The sequence below is a fragment of the Panthera leo genome, chromosome C1, assembly GCF_018350215.1.
Source record: "Panthera leo isolate Ple1 chromosome C1, P.leo_Ple1_pat1.1, whole genome shotgun sequence".
Lineage (NCBI taxonomy): Eukaryota > Metazoa > Chordata > Mammalia > Carnivora > Felidae > Panthera > Panthera leo.
Genome location: NC_056686.1, coordinates 208,802,798 through 208,821,702, shown reverse-complemented (window position 1 = coordinate 208,821,702; position 18,905 = coordinate 208,802,798). Strand labels below are relative to the sequence as shown.

General features: G+C 48.3%; 2 protein-coding genes across 5 annotated transcripts in view; one reads left to right on the top strand and one right to left on the bottom strand.

The window, feature by feature from the left end:
* The window catches only part of COL4A4 (collagen type IV alpha 4 chain), a 129,850-nt gene extending 119,553 nt beyond the window's left edge, over positions 1–10,297 (top strand). The window contains 4 exon segments of the mRNA XM_042950333.1: positions 1,163–1,279; positions 2,807–2,995; positions 4,758–5,044; positions 5,473–10,297. Coding sequence (XP_042806267.1) covers positions 1,163–1,279; positions 2,807–2,995; positions 4,758–5,044; positions 5,473–5,736 — 857 coding nt within the window. The 3' untranslated portion in view covers positions 5,737–10,297.
* Positions 1–18,905, bottom strand: part of RHBDD1 (rhomboid domain containing 1) — a 175,546-nt gene that overhangs the window by 24,385 nt on the left and 132,256 nt on the right. For 2 of the 4 annotated variants that reach the window (XM_042950348.1, XM_042950350.1), the window contains exon 7: positions 16,837–17,943. The exons of 1 other annotated variant lie outside the window; for it this stretch is intronic. In XM_042950348.1, the coding sequence (XP_042806282.1) occupies positions 17,849–17,943 (95 nt within the window). In that variant the 3' untranslated portion in view covers positions 16,837–17,848. Of the gene's footprint in view, positions 1–10,345; positions 10,717–16,836; positions 17,944–18,905 lie in introns of those variants that run through there. One more of the 4 variants, XM_042950349.1, reaches the window with a different exon arrangement.

Here is an 18,905-nt window from a genome sequence, read left to right as displayed (position 1 = left end):
CTAGAATGAAAAAAGAGCGAAAGCTGCTTAAGTGAGCCCTCTCTGACTTAATGGTTGGTTTTAGGCTAATGTGTGGCAGAGAGAGTGAGAAAGGGAGAGAGGGAGAGAAAAGCATAGGTAGAGACCAGAACCCTTGGGAGGGCTGGTGAATCAGGGAATTCAGGATAATGGCAATAAACTCCTCCACAGGCAAGGACCATATTTGCTACCCACGAAAGGAGATTGTGGCTCATGAATTGATGCCTTGGCCAAAAGTAACGGCTTAAAAGAACCCCTCAAGTATCAGTGTAAATGCAGCCACGTCCTCCAGGGGGCGCAGCTGAGCCCCACAGCTGGTCATGGGTGGGGGGCGGGGGGCGCTGACGGCTGTGCCTTGGCCCTCAGCCTGCCTGTCTGAGTGAGGTTCCCCACCCCATATGATCAGCTGTGTCACCTTCCTGAGCCTCAGCCTCCCCACTGGGAGGCTGGCATATGAGATCTCACCTGATCCTATGGCTGGTGAGAAGAGCGAATTGGTTAACCCACGTCAAGGGTGGTATCTTGCACCTTGTAAACCCTCAATTATTATTTTAAATAACTGCTGCTTTTATCTTGCTCCAAATTTAACTTGGCTCTCAGTTGAATCCTATTAAATTTTATTTATTCCTTTTTTATATTAAATATAATTTATTGTCTAATTGGTTTCCATACCATACCCAGTGCTCATCCCAACAGGTGCCCTCCTCAGTGCCCTTCACCCACTTTCACCTCCCCCCCACCCTCCCATCAACCCTCAGTTCTCAGTATTTCCTCTCAGCTTTCTTAAAAAAAATCGTTATTAAGGATGATATTTAATTATGAAAGTCACATATGTTCAGTGTAAAAAAAAAATACAAAAATACAAAAAAATATACAAGAATATGAAGACACATGAAGACCTCTCTCTCAACATCTCCCTGGTCTGGCTTCCAATCCCAGCTCTACTGGCTTATTATGTAAGTTGCTTGACTTCTGAGAGCCTCAATTGCCCCGCTGCCAAGTGGAGGTAACACTTCCCACCTTCATGTATCTGAGAAGACAGAATGAGTTAATGCAGAACCGTCCAAATGGGGAGCCCGGGGCCAGCACCTGGCTACCAGGCGTCACACTGTTTTCACCACGGCCATTGTCAACTCTTGCGCAGGGTGCAAAGGAGAGTCGGGGCCGGATGGCAGGAGGGGCAAGGATGGCCTCCCAGGGTCTCCTGGGCCTCCTGGAAGCAAAGGGGACACGGGAGAAGCGGGCTGTCCCGGAGCACCAGGTAAACATTTTCAGCTTCTCTTCTTTCCTTTGACCCCGTAGACCTGAGGACTCTTGGCACAAGATCCGTGGCTTCTCACGCGGCTTTCCAAACTGCTCTTATTAAAAGCATTTGCCTTAGATGTGGACTCACCAGGTATTGGGCGAGGCAGAAGCAGCAAGAGCAGAACAAGGATGTATCCCCCACTGAGGGTCTCACTGATCCTCAGCCATCGTAAAGATGAGGCAAGGCGCTGTCCCCGGTTTGGCATCTTCCCGAACCGCTGTACATGATCATAAAATAATACTCAGCTCTTCTAGCTGGTTGCTTTGCCAAGGCAAGCCTGGCATTGCATGTCAACACCACGGAGAGGCCGTGCTGCAGATGGGGGGTTCTCATCCTCCACGACTGGCTGGATCACTTGGCCTCTGTTTTCTGAGTTCACTTCCTCTTACTGTACAAGTGTCGAAATGTTTATATAAACTATGAGGCTCTTAAGACAAAAAAATGGGGAGTAGGCGTTGAGTGAAGGGAGAGAGAAGACATTACAGAATAGCCATTTGAAATATAATGTGCCAGGCGATAGGTTGGGCACTGGGGACCCAAAGACTCCAAGGTAAGTCTCATCCTCGGGGAGGATCTACCAGGTCGGTAATGAGAAGGGGTGAAGGGGGCGGGTGAAGTCTGTAACGAAATGGAGCCTGCAATCAGCTTCAGCCAATTGCTGCAGGTGGGGGAGAGGGCTCAGCAGTGCCCACGCTGTGCTCTCCAAGTCCAAGGTCCCCATCCGGACAGTCTTGACAGGTCAAACGCAACACGTGGGCAGGCCTAATTCGGTCCACAAGTCCTCTGGTTTCCAGGATGAATGAGGAGAGCCCGCCAGTCTTCCAGAAAGAGTTTTTTAAAAAAGTAAACAACGTTTAATTTCACCTTTGCTCTTGGCAGTTAGAAGTAGCCATTGGCCTCCTTCAGTGGGTTGGCACCTTAGAGATGCCAAAGCAGACAGACCCTGCTTCCCGTCTGCCAGCAAGAATGCCACCACCAGGCCTGCCTTCCTCCTCCCTCCCTCATAAAAGAAGGTCCAGGTTGTGCATGTGGGTTCCAACCCCTTGCCTTTCCTCCATATGCCAGAGCCATGAAAGGGTCCGGGAGGTGTAAGGAAGGCCAGCTTTGAGAATTGCCTTTGCCGATGAGCAGGCTCCTAGTTCAGTCTGAGAAGGTCACACATATCTAGTTCTAGGCTCCTAGTTCAGTCTGGGAGGTCACATGGGGGGAGACGCCACCCCATCTTTGTCTTCTCAGCATTTCACCTTTCACTGTTTGTCATTTCTCTTGTTCAAGTAGAACGTAAGCTCTGGGAGGGCAGGGATTTTTGTCTGCTTGCTGTTTTTCTGCTAACTTGGTCCAACCACCTGGAAGATGCTTGGGATAAATACTTGCTGACTGGGTCGTTTTGTATATATTGGGGTTGTGTCGGGCACCTTCCTGGGCATGGGCCACGGCGGGCTTCTCCCCTAAACTGCCTTCATTTTTTCTTTATTCCTCCAGGCCCTCCTGGGCCCATTGGGGATCCCGGGCCCAAAGGGTTTGGGCCTGGATACCTCAGTGGCTTCCTCCTGGTTCTCCACAGTCAGACAGATGGAGAACCCACCTGCCCAGCGGGCATGCCCAGGCTGTGGACGGGCTACAGTCTGTTGTACCTGGAAGGACAGGAGAAGGCTCACAACCAAGACCTGGGTATGTGTGTAGCACATGGTCACCCACGTCCATCGCTTAGGGGGACAACTTTTGGGGCAACTTTACAGATTCATCAACATCCTAAGTGATGGCTCATCTCCCGTGGGATTTTTTTCTTTTTAAACTACCATGCTAATTCTCAGCGAATTTTATTAAACGTGTGTGAGTCCTTTGGGGGGGGGGGGCAAAGAAGCTCTCTCTGGCTACAGTGCTTATCATCTGGCTACTTAACTCATTTTTATAAAAATAATTCTTCCTAAGAATATTTTAGTGTAAGAGTAAGTTCAACTTGACTCATATGTAAAATGTGGTTTTTATTTCCAAAGGTAAGTTATTTAATCAGGACACGGTCAGTTGCTGTGTTTACCTGTGAGATGATGCATTGACAGCAGCTGGGTGCTTGTATGATGTGGCATCAGCCGGTACCAGTCCCCCACCCGCCTCAAGTTGATTTTTAAGTGATAGAACTTTATTTGGGGAGTCATCGCTTGGTGCTACTTGTCCATTTTCTTTTCTTTTTTTTTTCTTTTTAAAATGTTTATGTATTTTTGAGAGAGAGACACAGAGTGTGAGTGGGGGAGGGGCAGAGAGCGAGGGAGACACGGAATCCGAAGCAGGCTCCAGGCGCTGAGCTGTCAGCACAGAGCCTGACGCAGGGCTCGAACCCACAAACTATGAGATCATGACCTGAGAAGTCGGACGCTTACCCGGGTGCCCCTGTCCATTTCCAATAGTAGATCTGTAAGCTACAGGAACTGCTTTCAAGCCAGGAGTTTAAGTACCTTCCCAGATCATGCTGGTTGAGTGATGGGTGCAGGAGCGATATAACAACAGGGACAGCTGCTGGAGAGGGGAGCCCTGTCACTGCCCCCCCCGGGCTATGACCCCTGCTGTCAGCAAGGGCAGGCAAGGAGAGCAGGCTTAGCAATGGCAGCTACTTCCAGATCATTCTCCATTGGGCTTAGCCATGGCCATTCCCATTAGAGGGCCTGGTGGGGGAGGGGGAGGAAGAAGTAATGGGTAATATCTCGGCCTGTTTACTTCTCTCCCGCTTGCCCTTCGGCCGTCAGCCTTCTTCCTGCCTGTTTTCTGTTCCACCAGCTTCCCCCCCGACCCTGGTCTAGCCAGAGTCTACTCACAAAGCTCTTCAAAGCCCTGGGATAAAAGCTAAGCTCCCTACAAGATAGACAAAGCCCACAGCCTCTGGTCTGACTTATCTCTGGACACCCGGAGACAGACAGACACCCAGACGTCCTCTTCCCCCCTCACCAACGGAATTCCTTTCAGTTCTTTGGGCTCCACGCTTCCTCACCCCCGGCCCTGTCCACTGCTGTATCTTCTCCTTTGAATACTCACCATCTTCAGACCTGGCCAAGTCCTTTTCATACTTCAGGTCCTAGCAGAAAGGCATTCTTCCAGTTTTCCTCGCCGCAAGTCCCTGCACTCTGTGCTTCTCACTCGTAGGGCTGGCCGTGCTGTATCTTCCTTGCCCAGTTGCTCAGCCATCAGCCCAGCCGGGGCATCTTTGTGGGGACAGAGATGTGGGGACCGCACCCCTCCGGCAGCTGGCCCATTGCTTGGCTCGTGAGTGACTGAGGAGTGAATGAGGGAGTGAGGGCTGGCCCCAGGACCAGGGAGGGGCCAGAAACCCGCCACATCCGTGCAACAGAACACGCGTCAGCAAATGGCACACGCGGGAGAGGTCACGGGCACACCGGGCCCGGCTGCTCACACACCACATTGCCTTGTCCTCCTTCCCAAGGTCTGCCGGGGTCTTGCCTTCCCATGTTTAGCACACTGCCCTTTGCCTACTGTAACATCCACCAAGTCTGCCACTACGCCCGGAGAAACGACCGATCGTACTGGCTGGCCAGCGCCGCGCCCCTGCCCGTGATGCCGCTCTCGGAAGAAGAGATCCGCCCGTACATCAGCCGCTGTGCCGTGTGCGAGGCCCCGGCTCAGGTGGTGGCTCTGCACAGCCAGGACCAGTCCATCCCCCCGTGTCCACGGGCCTGGAGGAGCCTCTGGATCGGGTACTCGTTCCTGATGGTGAGTCTCTCGCACGCCCGCCGCCTTGCGGCACCCCTTGCCGGCCCCTTCCATCTGGACCGGGCAGTGGTTCCCTGGACTCTGTCGGGCAGACGGACAGCAACAGCACTTGTGGTCACGACGCCCGCCGCAAACCACGGCCGGTGGAGATGCAAGGTCATTCTTCATTTCTTATCGCCGAGTGTCTTATGATTTTGCTAGGGTTCGGTAGTTGGATTGGCTTCAGCCCTCCGAGGAGGGTGGTTTAATTTTGTGTGCACGTCAACACGTCCTCTACTTCTCCTTTCCCCAGTAGATCTTAGTGTGCTCTTCTTGGGACAATTTCGGGAAGAATGTAAAGTTAGGTCCAGGCCTCCGTGTGTGGCCGGCCGGGTCTGGGGTGGTCTGCACGCGTCCGAGCTCTAACTCTGTCTTTGTTGTCCTGGTAGCACACAGGGGCTGGGGACCAAGGAGGAGGGCAGGCCCTCATGTCCCCGGGCAGCTGCCTGGAAGATTTTCGAGCCGCGCCGTTCCTCGAGTGCCAAGGCCGCCAGGGAACTTGCCACTTTTTTGCAAACGAGTATAGCTTCTGGCTGACAACAGTGAGGCCTGACTTGCAGTTTTCCTCGGTGCCATCACCAGACACCTTCAAAGAAAGCCAGGCCCAGCGGCAGAGAATCAGCAGATGCCAGGTCTGCATGAAATACAGCTAGAGAACCCGTAACTCGCCACTGTGTCGCCAAGAGAAACTTCCTCGGGGGCCCGGGGGCCCAGGCTGTGCTAAGAGATGAATGGTGCTCATTTCAGACTCCAGCTTCAGCTGTTTCTTCTGTTTCGATGTGGTTATTCCCACCGTCCTGTCATTCTCTCCTCTGTTTGGACAGATTAAGCAAACGCTACCCCTACGGACTTGTTCGGACCTACCAATCTAGATGAAACCCGGACATTCTTGTGTGTTTGCGGATGACAGAAGAGCTGGCTTTGTTTAAAATTATGCTAATTCACAGGAAGGCAAAGAGATGATAAAAACCAGATTACAAATGACATTACTGAAAACTTCATTCACTGGTTAATAGCACCTCCAACAATTGAAGTCAATTACTCTATAATACAGTGGGCTTCGGGATGGATTTTATAGGAAAAAAATAAATAGGCCAACAAATGAGACTAGAAAGCAGAGATTTCCAACATTTCAAAATGATTTCCTCTGTAATCTGTTTTCCCATGTGCTTTAAATAATTGTAAAACCGTGACCCAAGGAGATGTTTAAAAAAAAAAAAAAATCCACACAGCCAGCGTTAACAGTTCGTTTCAAAGCAGAATGAATCATTACGCCAGGAAGGACCACAGTTGCTGTATTCCGGAGATGCTACATTAGCATAAACACATCACAGAGGAACATAAAACATGTTCTCCTCTGCATTTTTCAGAGAATGGAAATGCCTACTTCGGCAGCCCTTTTGAAAAGTAGCATTTATGGGAAAAAAATATATTCAATAAGGGACGAGGAGCCTAAAAGCTATTAATGAATATTAAGGCGGTGATTCACAAAAATGGACTCCCCATTGCCGTGAACTTCCAACAGAGGGCATTTTCCCCAGTCGGGGTCCGGCTTGTCTTTGGCGTGTGCGCGCTAATGGGACCGAAGCCACATGGGGCTCACTCAGGCACACGCAGCTCACACAAAGCATCCTGCTCTCTCCCCAGGAGCACCTGCGGAGCCCGCGATGGGCGCTTTTCCTCCCAAACATAATGGCATTTCACACGGGGAAGTGACAGAGCCCTCATTATGCACTTGGGAGAAAATGAAGGGCCGGGTTAATTAAACTTAGGTGAGAAGATTCATTGAAGTCACGGGTCGCCCCACCAGGAAGACATGGAAAGAAACGAAAAGCAACCTACAATCGGCGTTTCACGTTCCTGTTGTTGGTGTTTGCAGAAGCACCCTGTTTTTCCAGTTTTGAAAACATTCTTCTATCTTATGTCAGTATTATATACCAACGCAGCAGTTTGACATTTGACATTAATGCTTTCTGTAAAAGTTTAGCAGATATGTCCGTTTTTAACGAGTAGTTTTCTGAATAGCAAGGGATACATTTCCTATTCTGTAGGGATTCAGTGGTCCAATCCGAAAAATCAAAAAGCTTGTGGGAAATAAATGATAGGAAATCTGCCTTCCTCATTTAAAAACATGTCATGTGAGAAAAGAAACTGAAGAAATTTCTCATGAGAAAGGGATGCTCATTTTCGTGCTTAGTTTCAACGCACTTAAAATAATTGAGAGAAGAAAAACTCAATTAAGATTTTGTTTAGAAGAGATGTTTTCCTTGCCAAACATTGATTAGCAATGAGCTCGTATATGTAGAACATATTTCAAATGAGTCTTGCCACGGGCTACTCCCAGGATGGCGATTTATTTTAATAGTTTCCGGTAGAAAGGAAAAAAAAAAGTTTTGTCCCATTTATTGATTGTTTTTAATCATGCTACGGCGTGTTCAATATTTTTTGAGCATCTGAAATTTAAGGCAATTTCAACCTTTTCCACCTCATTGATAATTACCCTTTCCCGTTTCCAAAGTTTTATTATATGTCCCCAAACATCAGGGCTTCTAAAATTTCATCTTCTACTTCATGCATTTGGTCTGAAAACATTTTCTGGGAACAGATAAGGGTGTAAGAATGTAAGAAACGTACCTTGCTTGCTGAAGTATTTTAAACATGTTAGGATATTATCTTAATAAGCTTGCCAAGTAAATCTTTAAAAAACAGGCTGAATTCAGTGGGCAATTTACTTGCACGGTGAGCCTGGGATTGTGTTTGAGACTGATTATTCACAATACCGATATTGCAAGGGCCCCTTTCTAAATGCATCCCATTTCTGCCTTCCAGTTTTGAAAAGTTATTTTAACCGGTCTAAAGGGAAAAACGATGGAAAAAATAACTCCTTGGATTAGAAGACTGTGCTTTTTTCACCTGGTTATATATCAGTGTACTTTGAAATATCCTTTCTCTGTGAAGGATGAACAAAGCTTTATGGTGGTCCTAATCCATGACTGGTGATTATCCTTATCAACATTTCCTTCCCAGGAGCCTCCGTCCCCCACCTGGGTTGGAATGCATCTAGATGGTCCAATGGGAACGGCTCTGGGTCACGCAGAGGAGGACGGGATGTTTCCTTCTGGGTTCTTATTCTCAGTGAATGGAGCCCCATCCACGCGGGTGTCCGGGGACCCAGGCCTCCATGCCATTGAGCGGTGGCTCATCCCTTCTCCACCCGTATTTCCCAGACCTAAACTCGGTCACTACTTCCTGTGTGGGTGGCTACCTTCCCCTCCAGCCTCAGGGCGCCTTAACACAGCCATTGTCCTCCACCCCTGCTTTTGACGGTAAACGGGTCGCAACTGATGCCACTGCTGTCAAATTCCAGTCCTTTCTCGAGATGCAGACTTGATTTTGTTGCTCTTTGGCTCAAAACTCATTCAATGACTCCCGTGCCTCTGAAATTCAAATGCCTTCCGATGGGGTGAAAGGCCTCAGGAGCTGCCCGCGGCTCACCTGGACCCCAATCACAGAGCCGTGTGCCTAGCTCTGTAACCTTGCTCCTGCTCTTTCTCCCAGTGGCATCCCCACGCAGGTGAGTTCACCTGGCACACAACTGCTTCCTTAAAGACTGAATTAGCTGGAGGGGAGGCGCGTGTGTGCATTTCCCCAGGGAGATTTGGGCTCCCTTCTGCTGCTCCCGGTACAACAAATGGGCCTGGCCACTCTCATGTTCCCTCCTCGCTCCCGTAAGGTCTCCTCACTCTTCCTCCATGCTCTTGCTAAAGTGCAAGGCCCTCGAGGGCAGGACCATGCTTTCCTCAACTTTGCCCAGTGCCTATACACAGCAGGGTACGCTACTGATCATTCTGTTTTCAACGACAGTTCAGTATCATTTGGTGTTAGATCCACGCGCGTAGACTTCTCCTGGACAAAACGGTGACAAGCATAAGCCATGTCTTATTTCAGAAAATTTGAATTTGGCAGCATATCTGCACACCCACCATCTCCTCTTCACAGTTAGTGACAGAAAAGCCAACCGATAACCTTTGACCACTATCCCCTCCTGAAATACAGCTCACGTTTCCAAACTGAAATGGCAGAAATGGCAAGATTCGTGGGATTTGGCCGAGAGAAGGCTCTTCATTGAAATGTGACAAGACTTAACTCGTGCTGTAAACTGTATTCCCTCATCATACAAGACCTTCCTAGTACAAGATCACATCTGTGAAGTTTGGGTACATGTTTTTGGTGCTTAGGAAAATAGTCAATGGAGTGGTCCACTAAAACTGGATTTTATCAGATTTTATTTTGAGCCTCTTATGGATTGTAATAGAGCAAACCATTCTGTGTGTTCCAGGAAATTACATTAGATTTGTGTTTCTGTCAGCTCACCGAATGACTCTGATAATTTTTACTTTTATTTGGGCTGGCTGCAAGAATAGGGGGAAAATGTGGACTTGGGATTTGGTTTGAATCTGACTCTGTCACTTTCCCACTGTGTCACCCTGGGCGAGTTACACCTACTCTCTGTGCCCCATTTTCCTCATTTATAAAATGGGACATAACACCTATTCCTGCACTGGAAATGAAGTTCGAGTATGTGTCTAGTGCATAGCAATCATTGTGCATTTATTCTGGTCACATCCACTTAACACAATTTAATACAAAAAAACCCACAACATTTCTTGGGTTTTTTTCCATAGAATTATATTATGATTTTACAGGGTACATTAATTACTGATTAGAATTATTTGTATCTGACCAATTCTTTGTGTCTTTGGGAATGTTATTTTATTTCAGTTCTCAAAGTTATTGTCCCCCCACCCCCACCCCACACAGACACACTCAAAACCACAATTTCCTACAGGGACATTATCAGGAAGTTCTGCAGGGAACAAAACAATTGACATTAAAAATCAGTACTCTGCAATTGTCACTGTTATTATCTGCCAAAGACTCTGCATAATGCGTTTTAAACCACGAAGGCTGGCTGCCACATCCACGTGAAATGCTTGAATTTTATGGTGCTTAAATATTTAATGATTAATAGGACAAAATGTGAGATGTGTCCAATAAATTGCATCCCTTTCTCTAACCTACGGTTGTAAAGTTAAAGACTTGCAACACGGAACATTTGCAAGGTGCCTGGTCTGCTACTGACTCCTGAACCTTTGTTGTATTACCAGTCATAATATTGTGCATTATATATAAAATTCTGTGATGACCTCCAAACACAGCTGTGTCTTATCCGGGTGAATTTATTCTCTTTCAAGTCAAAGTAAGTTGGTTTTTTTTGTTTTGTTTTGTTTTGTTTTTTGATGCACCTCGCTGCTACTGTGACCCGCTTTGGAGCTAGCTCAGTGGGGAGAACGGGTTGCATGGTCGAGGTGCGGACTGTAGGTGGGAAGAACATGGGCAGAGTGTGGAAGGTGCCCCTTTGAGGCAAAGGGTGGGATTCTGAGGCTCAGGGAAGCGCTGCCTGCATCCGGTGATGGGGTAGGTGATGGAGTCGGATGGAGCCGGGCCAGGAGTTGCGGGGGCAGTAGGCATGGGGCTCAGACCCGTCGGGCCTCGGCTGTCCTATTAGTTGAAGGAGAGTGAGACCGCCTGCTTCACGGTGTTGTCCTGAGGCTTAAAAATTAGAGATGCAACTACCAAGAGGTAAAAAAAAAAAAAATGGTACTGTTACTGATAAACCATAGTAACTGGAAGTTGGGGTTAGGCATCGATAGTCAATAACTTTCCGTGGGGTTCCTCCTTTCCAGTAGGAGTATTTGGCCCAACCTCTCACCCGATAGAGAATTAACAATATTTAGCATTTCTGGAGCACCTACTAAGTGACAGGAACTGCATTCACCCTGTTAGATGCGTTCCCGCTCAACCTCTGAACTATCCTATTTTACAGATGAGACTGGAGTTTGGGGAGAGTAAGTAACTTGCTCAGTGTCCTGGTCAGCACCCAGTGGAACTTGGACTCTGGTCTGTCACTAAAGATTGTGCTCTTACCTGTTACACCATCATCCCCATTTGTGGGTTGGCTAGATAATAGAGGGTCCCATATAGATGTCACCCTGAGGCCCGGAACTGCTATCACTGCAAAGCCACAGGCCACGCGTCCTCAGACAGCCCGCCCAGCTCGATTTGGAGACTGTCTTAAACTGTTCTCGGAGAGATGAGGGCAGGAACCCATGAGGACAGAGTCGGCGGGGGGGGAGCCCAGAGAGCAAACATCTCAGGGTCAACTGAAGATCAGCTAGGTCTCTGGAGCGCCTTGATGTCCGCTCAAGGTCAGCCATTCAGGAGAAGCGCTCTGAGTCGGACAAGGAAGTATCAGGACGCCCTTACCCGGAGGCTCGGTCACCGGGGCACTGGCCAACCTCGCTGTTGTTACTGTCCCGTTTGCCAGCAAAGGCACTTCCTGTCACGCGTCAATGTGGCGAGCGGCCCGCATCTCCAATGGTAAAATACCTAGTGCTTATCATTGTATAGACGTACAATTTTATACAACATTCTCAACCGGTAATCATTTCCATCTATTTGGAAAAAAGAACATTTTAAAACGAGGAGTGAAAGGTGCTTCTGGTCGCAAAGCAGTCTGCCTGCTTACAAGACGCACAAGAAACGGGGATGACCAGCCGTGACAGTGTGCGCGGGGCGGATCTGCCCACCATTCTGCTCTCATGACAAACGGAGGGTAACTGAAGCCTTCCACAATCTGCGATGGGGGGCCGGTCCTTCTCTGCCCCCCGCCCCCCACAGCTGCCGCTCACAAGCACTCGGGACGGGCACCTTGTTCGCGGGAGGGAAGCGGTGCGTGGCCGTGGCCGAGGCCGCAGGTGAGTTCTTTTCCTCAAACTTCTTTCTGCCGAGGTCAGCCCCTCTCTTTCCTGCTCCGCAAGAGACAGTCACGGCGGCCGGCGCTGTCGGGCGCTGGCTTGCTGATCCCCGTGTCCCTCGCTTCACCTCTCTGAGCCTCAGGATCCAAACTGAAAACGGGGGGCCTGGTTCCCTGGCAGGACGGTTGTCAGAATCCCGGCGGATAACCGATGATCATCTTAAATGCATTTGTGCCCACTGGAGTCTGAGCAGGATTTCGGCGCCTATAAACTACTTGAGGCCAGTTTTATTTTTTTCCCTCTTCCACCTCCATATTCTTTATGTTTCCCTAGTGGCGGGAGCCATTAAGATCCAGTGTCTTAGCAAATTTCAGTAGACAACACAGTGTTACTAACTCGAGTCACCGTGAGCTATGTTAGGTGCCCAGAGTTATTCGTCTTGTAACTGGAAGCTGGTACCCTTTGGCCAACCTTTCCCCATCCTCCCCACCCCCTGGTAACCACCGTTCTACTGTTTCCGTGTTGGATTATTAGTATTGTTATTTTTAGGACTCCACACAGAAATGAGACCATACGGTATTTGTCCTTATTCCACTTAGCAGAATGTCTTCAAGGTCCACCCACGCGGTCACAAATGGCAAGATTTCCTCCTCCCTCGTGGCTGAATAGTATCTCATTGTATATACGTATATATGTCCCATCTTATTTGTCCATTCGTGCACACTCGGGACCTGTTACAATGCAGATTATGATTCATTTTGTCTGGGGGCAGGAGTCAGAATTTCTAGCAACTCCTGGCTGCTGCTGGCCCTGCTGGCCCAGGGCCCACGCTCTTTGAGTAGCAGGAAAGTTGGCCCTGGCTGCTGTCCTTTAATGAGATCCTGAAGACCCTGTTCAATGGTTTTCACGCTTATCTGCTGCTAAGGATGTGCAGGGTATTTTCAACTGTTGGCGGAGGGACCTTATAAAGAGACAACATCACAAGGCTAAAATGAGTTAACTTTTGAGGACCTCAAACAAAAGCCCAGAATCTACGAAGTTACATGCTTTTCTTTGACTTGTTCTTGTTTTTAACACTTCCCTCCAGACACTATGCACGGTATTTAAAAGGAAATAAAGTGAGAGATACAACTTCCTGGCAGGAAGCCTGGCTGGTGGGTGAGCAGCTGGTGTCAGTGCGTAGAAAAGGGACCCGCATCGGCTTCTGTTTACAGAGAGCCACGTGGCAGGGTGCTGCTTCTCAGGTTTTGCTTGTGTGGGCCCCAGATTCCAAGAGTCTCTTTAAGCCACACGATACCATTAATTTTTCTCACCTCATTCTCTTCCCAGGCATCAACATATCGCCACCGAAGTCAATGTCTTCTACTAGCATTGTTCCAGTTTCCCTTGATAAAACGTAAATCCTATGTTCAAATCTGCCAGCTCGTTTCTGTCGTCTGAACAAGATGCCACGATGACTCCCCCCTGCCCCAGAAGGGGGGAGAAAAGGTTCGCACGGACACATCAAAAGCATTCCTGCAAGAGTACAACGGCCAGATCTGGTGGTCTACACGGGCAGCCCTCAGTGATATCTTTTGGACATACCGGGATCTTGAATTTTGTGCAGTGACAAAGCGTGTGTCTTCAGACTGATGCACGGGGGTGGCGATCCCTCCCCACTTCTGATCAGTAAGCATGCTACCTTTTGAGGCTTGGGAAAGGTCTGAAATTCTTCCCATGGGCAAATCCTTTCCTTCGCGTTATTCTTCCCTTGATGTGATTCAAGAAACCACAACGATATCAGTTAGCAACACCCCCATCTTTTTTTATGTGCTGCCGGTGACAGTATAAATGAGCTTCTGTTTCAAAACACAGGCATTTATTGGTTCGGATGCTGCAGACGTTGTCGGAGGTATCGTGAGGAGATACACAGAAACAGTCGTGGTCCCTGCCTCATGAAGCTTACAATCTAGAAGAGAAGAGACCTTGTTTTTTTTTTAATTCTTTTTTTTTTTTAATCTTTATTTATTTTTGAGAGAGAGACAGCGTGTGAGCAGGGGAGGGGCAGAGAGAGAGGGAGACACAGAATGCGAAGCAGGCTCCGGACTCCGGGCTGTCAGCACAGAGCCCGACGCGGGGCTCGAACTCACAAACCGTGAGATCATGACCTGAGCTGAGGTCGGATGCCCAACCGACTGAGCCACCCAGGCGCCCCAAGAGAAAAGACATTCTTTCACTGCAGGATACCTTGAAATTCCAAGAGGACTGTGAACAACGGCCAACAAGAGCAGATCATTCTGGGCTATGGTATCTGGGGGCTGGACAGGGAGGGTCTGGATGGGCTGAGAGAGAGGAAAAGACTGTCCCACGTAAAAGCACATCACAGTGAAGTCACAGGGCAAGCCCACGCCTCAGACAGGGAGACCCGTGAGTGGACGTGCAGTCTCTGTTATGGATAACTGGGGGTGAGGTCGAAAGGCTGGCTGGAGCCCCACGGTCAAGGCTGAGGAGTCTGACCTTCATGCTCTGGCAACAGAGAGACAATAAAGGGTACTGAGATGCTGACTGGCCATCACGAGAGTCCGTTTTGGAAGATTAAGTGGCAGAGCCACGTAGAGCTGAGTGAAGAGGGATTTTAAGTCTCGAGAAGAGCAATGAATTGAGAGATTTTAAGGTCCTCTAAGCAGAGTCTGTGATTCTAAAATGCAAGACTGGGAGAAAAAAAAAAAAAATCAGGAAATGATTGCGATACCCCATGGGAAGGGAAAGGAAGAGCTGTATACATAAGGATTTATAAAAATGACGAATTGAACACAACTCTATTGAATACTGAACCTCTCAAGAGAAACGGAAGACTGGGAACAAGGAGGCCAGCACTGCCACACCCTGGCTTACAGTCCATTTGGGTGGTGGGTCTCATCCACTCCGCCGTGGCCGAACCAGTGTCGGATAGAGAGACTGACCCTGGTCCTACCAAGCCCCGCCATTCACCGCTGACCTGTGCCGCGGCAACAGACAGCCTCACAGGATGGAGGAAGCTACACCCAGCACGTACGACTTTGAGATCACGGGCAATGGCCGCGCTCAGGGTCATTACAAGGAAGCGACTCGAGCCGTTCCCTCACCTTCGGAAGCACAGAGAGATTCTGAATTGAGAGGTCTCCTAGGTTGACTGACCACACCCAGAGTATGGCAGCCGGATGCCTACTAGACAATCAGGAAATCACGATGGGCTAACCTACAAACCAAAATGTAAAAACAGCCCTAAATGCTTATCCTCTTTGGGAGAGAATTTGTCTCATACAGTTGCTCTTGTTTATTTTTCTCAACCTAATTCCAGTGTGTTGACATCATTCTGGGGGTTCCTTATTGCAGGAGAATAAACCCAAGATGGACCCTGAAAATAATAAGCACTGGTCCCAGGCCAGTCTGTTAACAACAAAGTAATTATCCTAATTGCCAGAACACCTTCGTCGTTTATAACTAAAATGGCCTGTCCCACATCTCTAGAGTTGAATGCTGTTCCACTCCACAAATGAAGAAGGTGTGCATGTTCTGTTACTTCCACCATACAAAATCCAATTCCGGTGTCTCTATATCTATTTGTATACAAATAGAACAAGGAGCCACTACACCGGACTCAACAGCAACTAAGAAAAACACTTCTACATACAGTGGCTGGACTTTCAGTGTAATAGAAAGAACACTTGGTGGGAAAACATTTCATGAGTGCCTCCCAGGAGCCAGGACCCGCCTCTGGGTGGTGGCAGGGGCGAGAAGGACAGTGCACACCCAGTCCCAGAGCCCTTCACAATCCACGCTCCCTGTGTAGAAGGCATGTTTTTGTGTAGTCGTGCACAAATAATAAGAGGGCAAGACAGCAGTGCGATCACAGAATTGCCTTTACAATGTGCTGTGAGAAGACAGTCTGTAAGAATGAGGTTATTTCTAATAAGGAGAACGGGAGTCAAATCCGTAGAGTTTGGGAGCAGGAGAAATGACATTTGAACATTGGACATGTTTACGGCTATCAGACTCACGGATACAATTCATATAGTAAACAAGCTGTATGTAGCTGCATGTTGATTATAAGTTAACCTGTGGAGCCCAGGTATCATCGTGCAGGTCAAATGCTCCCAAGACTCAAGGGGTTTCTTAGCTCATTTGTATGCGAGGTTGGTGCCTCTCAGATCAATTCAGATTGGAAACTGGATACAAGACTGCATAGTTGGCATGCTCCGACTTTGTCAAACGTGTACAAAGAAAAATTGAGAAAGTAATATCCCCAAAATGTTGACTTTGTGTACCTAGAAGTAGTGAAAATATAATAAATTTTAAAATTGTACATGTATTTATATTTGCTTCTGTTGTGAATTTTCTCAATGGAGACACAGTCCTTATTAAATCTATTTTCCTGATTATATATTTCTGGTTTTATTATATAAATCAGTTTTATTGATTGCAAAAGTAATCAAATACATACATACAATACATACATACATACAAATACACACTTTTTTTTTATTTGAGAGACAGAGCAGAGAGAGAGTGGGGGAGAGAGAATCCCAAGCAGGCTCCGTGCTCAGCACAGAGCCTGATGTGGGGCGTGATCTCATAACTATGAGATCAGGACCTGAGCCGAAATCAAGAGTCAGACACTTAACCGACTGAGCCACCCAGACGCCCCAAATACACACATTCTTTAAACACTGCGATATAAAATTGTAAAAAACCAGAAAGCAAAAATTCTACGTGCTCTGCCCCCAGAGATAACCTCTGTTAACATATGGGTATATTGCCTTCAGATGTTTGCTTTATGCATATATAAGGCACATATATTACTCTCGTGAACATAAAACTATATATAAATGCTAGAAATATTAATGAAAATAGGAAGATCCTTTTCTGCTTCAACTCTCTTTAAAGATAAATACCTCAGTGACAATAAGACATCAGTGATATCTGACTTTGTCTTTTTATTCATGAAACACAGGCACCAGGAAATAGTCTTAAGTGACATGGATGGCCGTGGGCTCTAACACTGAGGGCTTCTAGGTGGGTCCTGGGCACCTGGGCAGGACAAGCGACTGTTACAGTGGCCATTTAAAAGGCACTTTTATGGGGGAAAAAATACTTCCTCAAAAGGGCTTTCTCAGCGACCAGCCCACCAAATGACTGCTTTACTCTGCCGGTAGCACCTGCTGCTGCTTGGCTGGCTGGTTAACTAACCCAAGTGACATCTCTGGGAACCTATCCTCTCGCTGGAGAGGCCGCTGTGCGCCCCCAACGTCAGTGCCACCTGATGTCTAACGGAGTGTGTAGGCGGTGTCCCCGAGGTCTGACCCAGGCCTTTTCAGCCCGACGTTCTCTAAAGACAGAGCAATGGAAGAACAAGTCAAGTACGCTGTCAATGCCACCTGCACGTGGGCGCCCAAGAGGCCGAGGTGCCCGGGCAAGGGCGAGTGGACAACACGCTCTTACGGCAGCCACGTCATGTTTCCCGGAAAGTCATCGCAGCCACGTGTCAGGAGGCCGAGGCATGGCTTCTCTCTTCCCGCCAAGCCCCGCACCGGGCACGCCGGACAGAAGGGGGGACCTGAACTTCCAGGCTGCTGAAAGGCACAGTCTTCAAAACCGGAACGAGGCAGAGGCACCGCCGGGCTGGCCGCACCAGGAGGGAGTGTGGAAAGCAGTCCCTGCCTGGAGGAACGGACCTTCCGCCTGTGACACAGGAGGAGGCCGGGAGAAGGGCCCACAGAGCTGTGGGCTGCTTCCAGAAGTCTGGTTTCAAGACAAGTCAGTCTGCTGGTGGATGGAGACCCACAGGGGCCACGGGGTGACGAGCCGAGGCAGATGTGAGATAAAGCTGTACTGTGCTTTTTGGTTCTCGTAGGGGCTTGGGAAATGAGGAGCCACACGGGCAATGATCACACGACTGGACCGCTTTTGCCCAGGATGCCCTGCCCCCTCAGTGGCTGTCAAATCTGTGAAGCCGCTTCCTCCTCATTTCTTCCTCCGGTGAGAGACGGAACCCGTAGGGCAGGGGACCCTGGGGGCTGTTTCCTGTAGTGAGAAAACACAAGGGAGACTCAAACACTGCCCGTCCATTGTTCTGACATTTACAGGGTATTGCTTCCTAGGCTTTCAAGGGGGAGAGAAGACAGATGGCTGGGGTGTCATCTTTGTTTCAGCACGAAACAGAAACGTAACAAACATATTTCAACTTCAGCTGTCAATACTAAGTTTCAGCATCAAGTAAATCTTTTTAGTGCGGTCCAGTCTAGGAGTGTAATCCAGTCCTTTTGAAGATTCTTGACAAATCTCCCCATTTTTATTTTTTCTTCCATCATGCTTCATAATTTGCATCATCTAGCTTCTACAATGTCTCAAGGGCATTTATTATTTTATTTTATTTTATTTTATTTTATTTTATTTTATTTTATTTTATTTTTTCTGTCCAGAGGTAATTTGTCACTGTGTCTAACTTCCCCACCAAGTATGCTGATTAGTTTCTCTTCAGCAACCTTTGGGTACCCCCCTCTCCCTGCCTCTGCCCGGCTGCCTCCTGCAGCACCCTGCCACCTGCACCCCAGCCAGTGAGAATCAAGTCTGCGTGAAACACACAAACACCACTGAGCATCCAAGGCCACACAGCAAGGGCCCGATTACCACGCTGACCAATTATCTGGGAGAGCAGACAGAAATGCAGGCTTAACATCTGAAAATCAAATGGAGGACCACGGAAATCATCACTGCAAAAGGCTTTCTGCTCATTCTCTAAGACTGGTACCTTTTCCAAGGTGTTTCCAGGTAATATACATTGATATGACCACTGTGGAGCCCAAGATGAAAAAAAGTTGGAGAAAGCAGTGAGAAATTAACCTGCTCGCAAAGACAAATACTGTATGATGTCACTTACACGTGGAATCTGAAAAACTGAACTCCTAACCAGAGAGTAAATGGCGGTTACCAAGGACTGGGGGTGGAAGAAGTGAGGGTATATACTTGTAGTGAGTAAATAAATC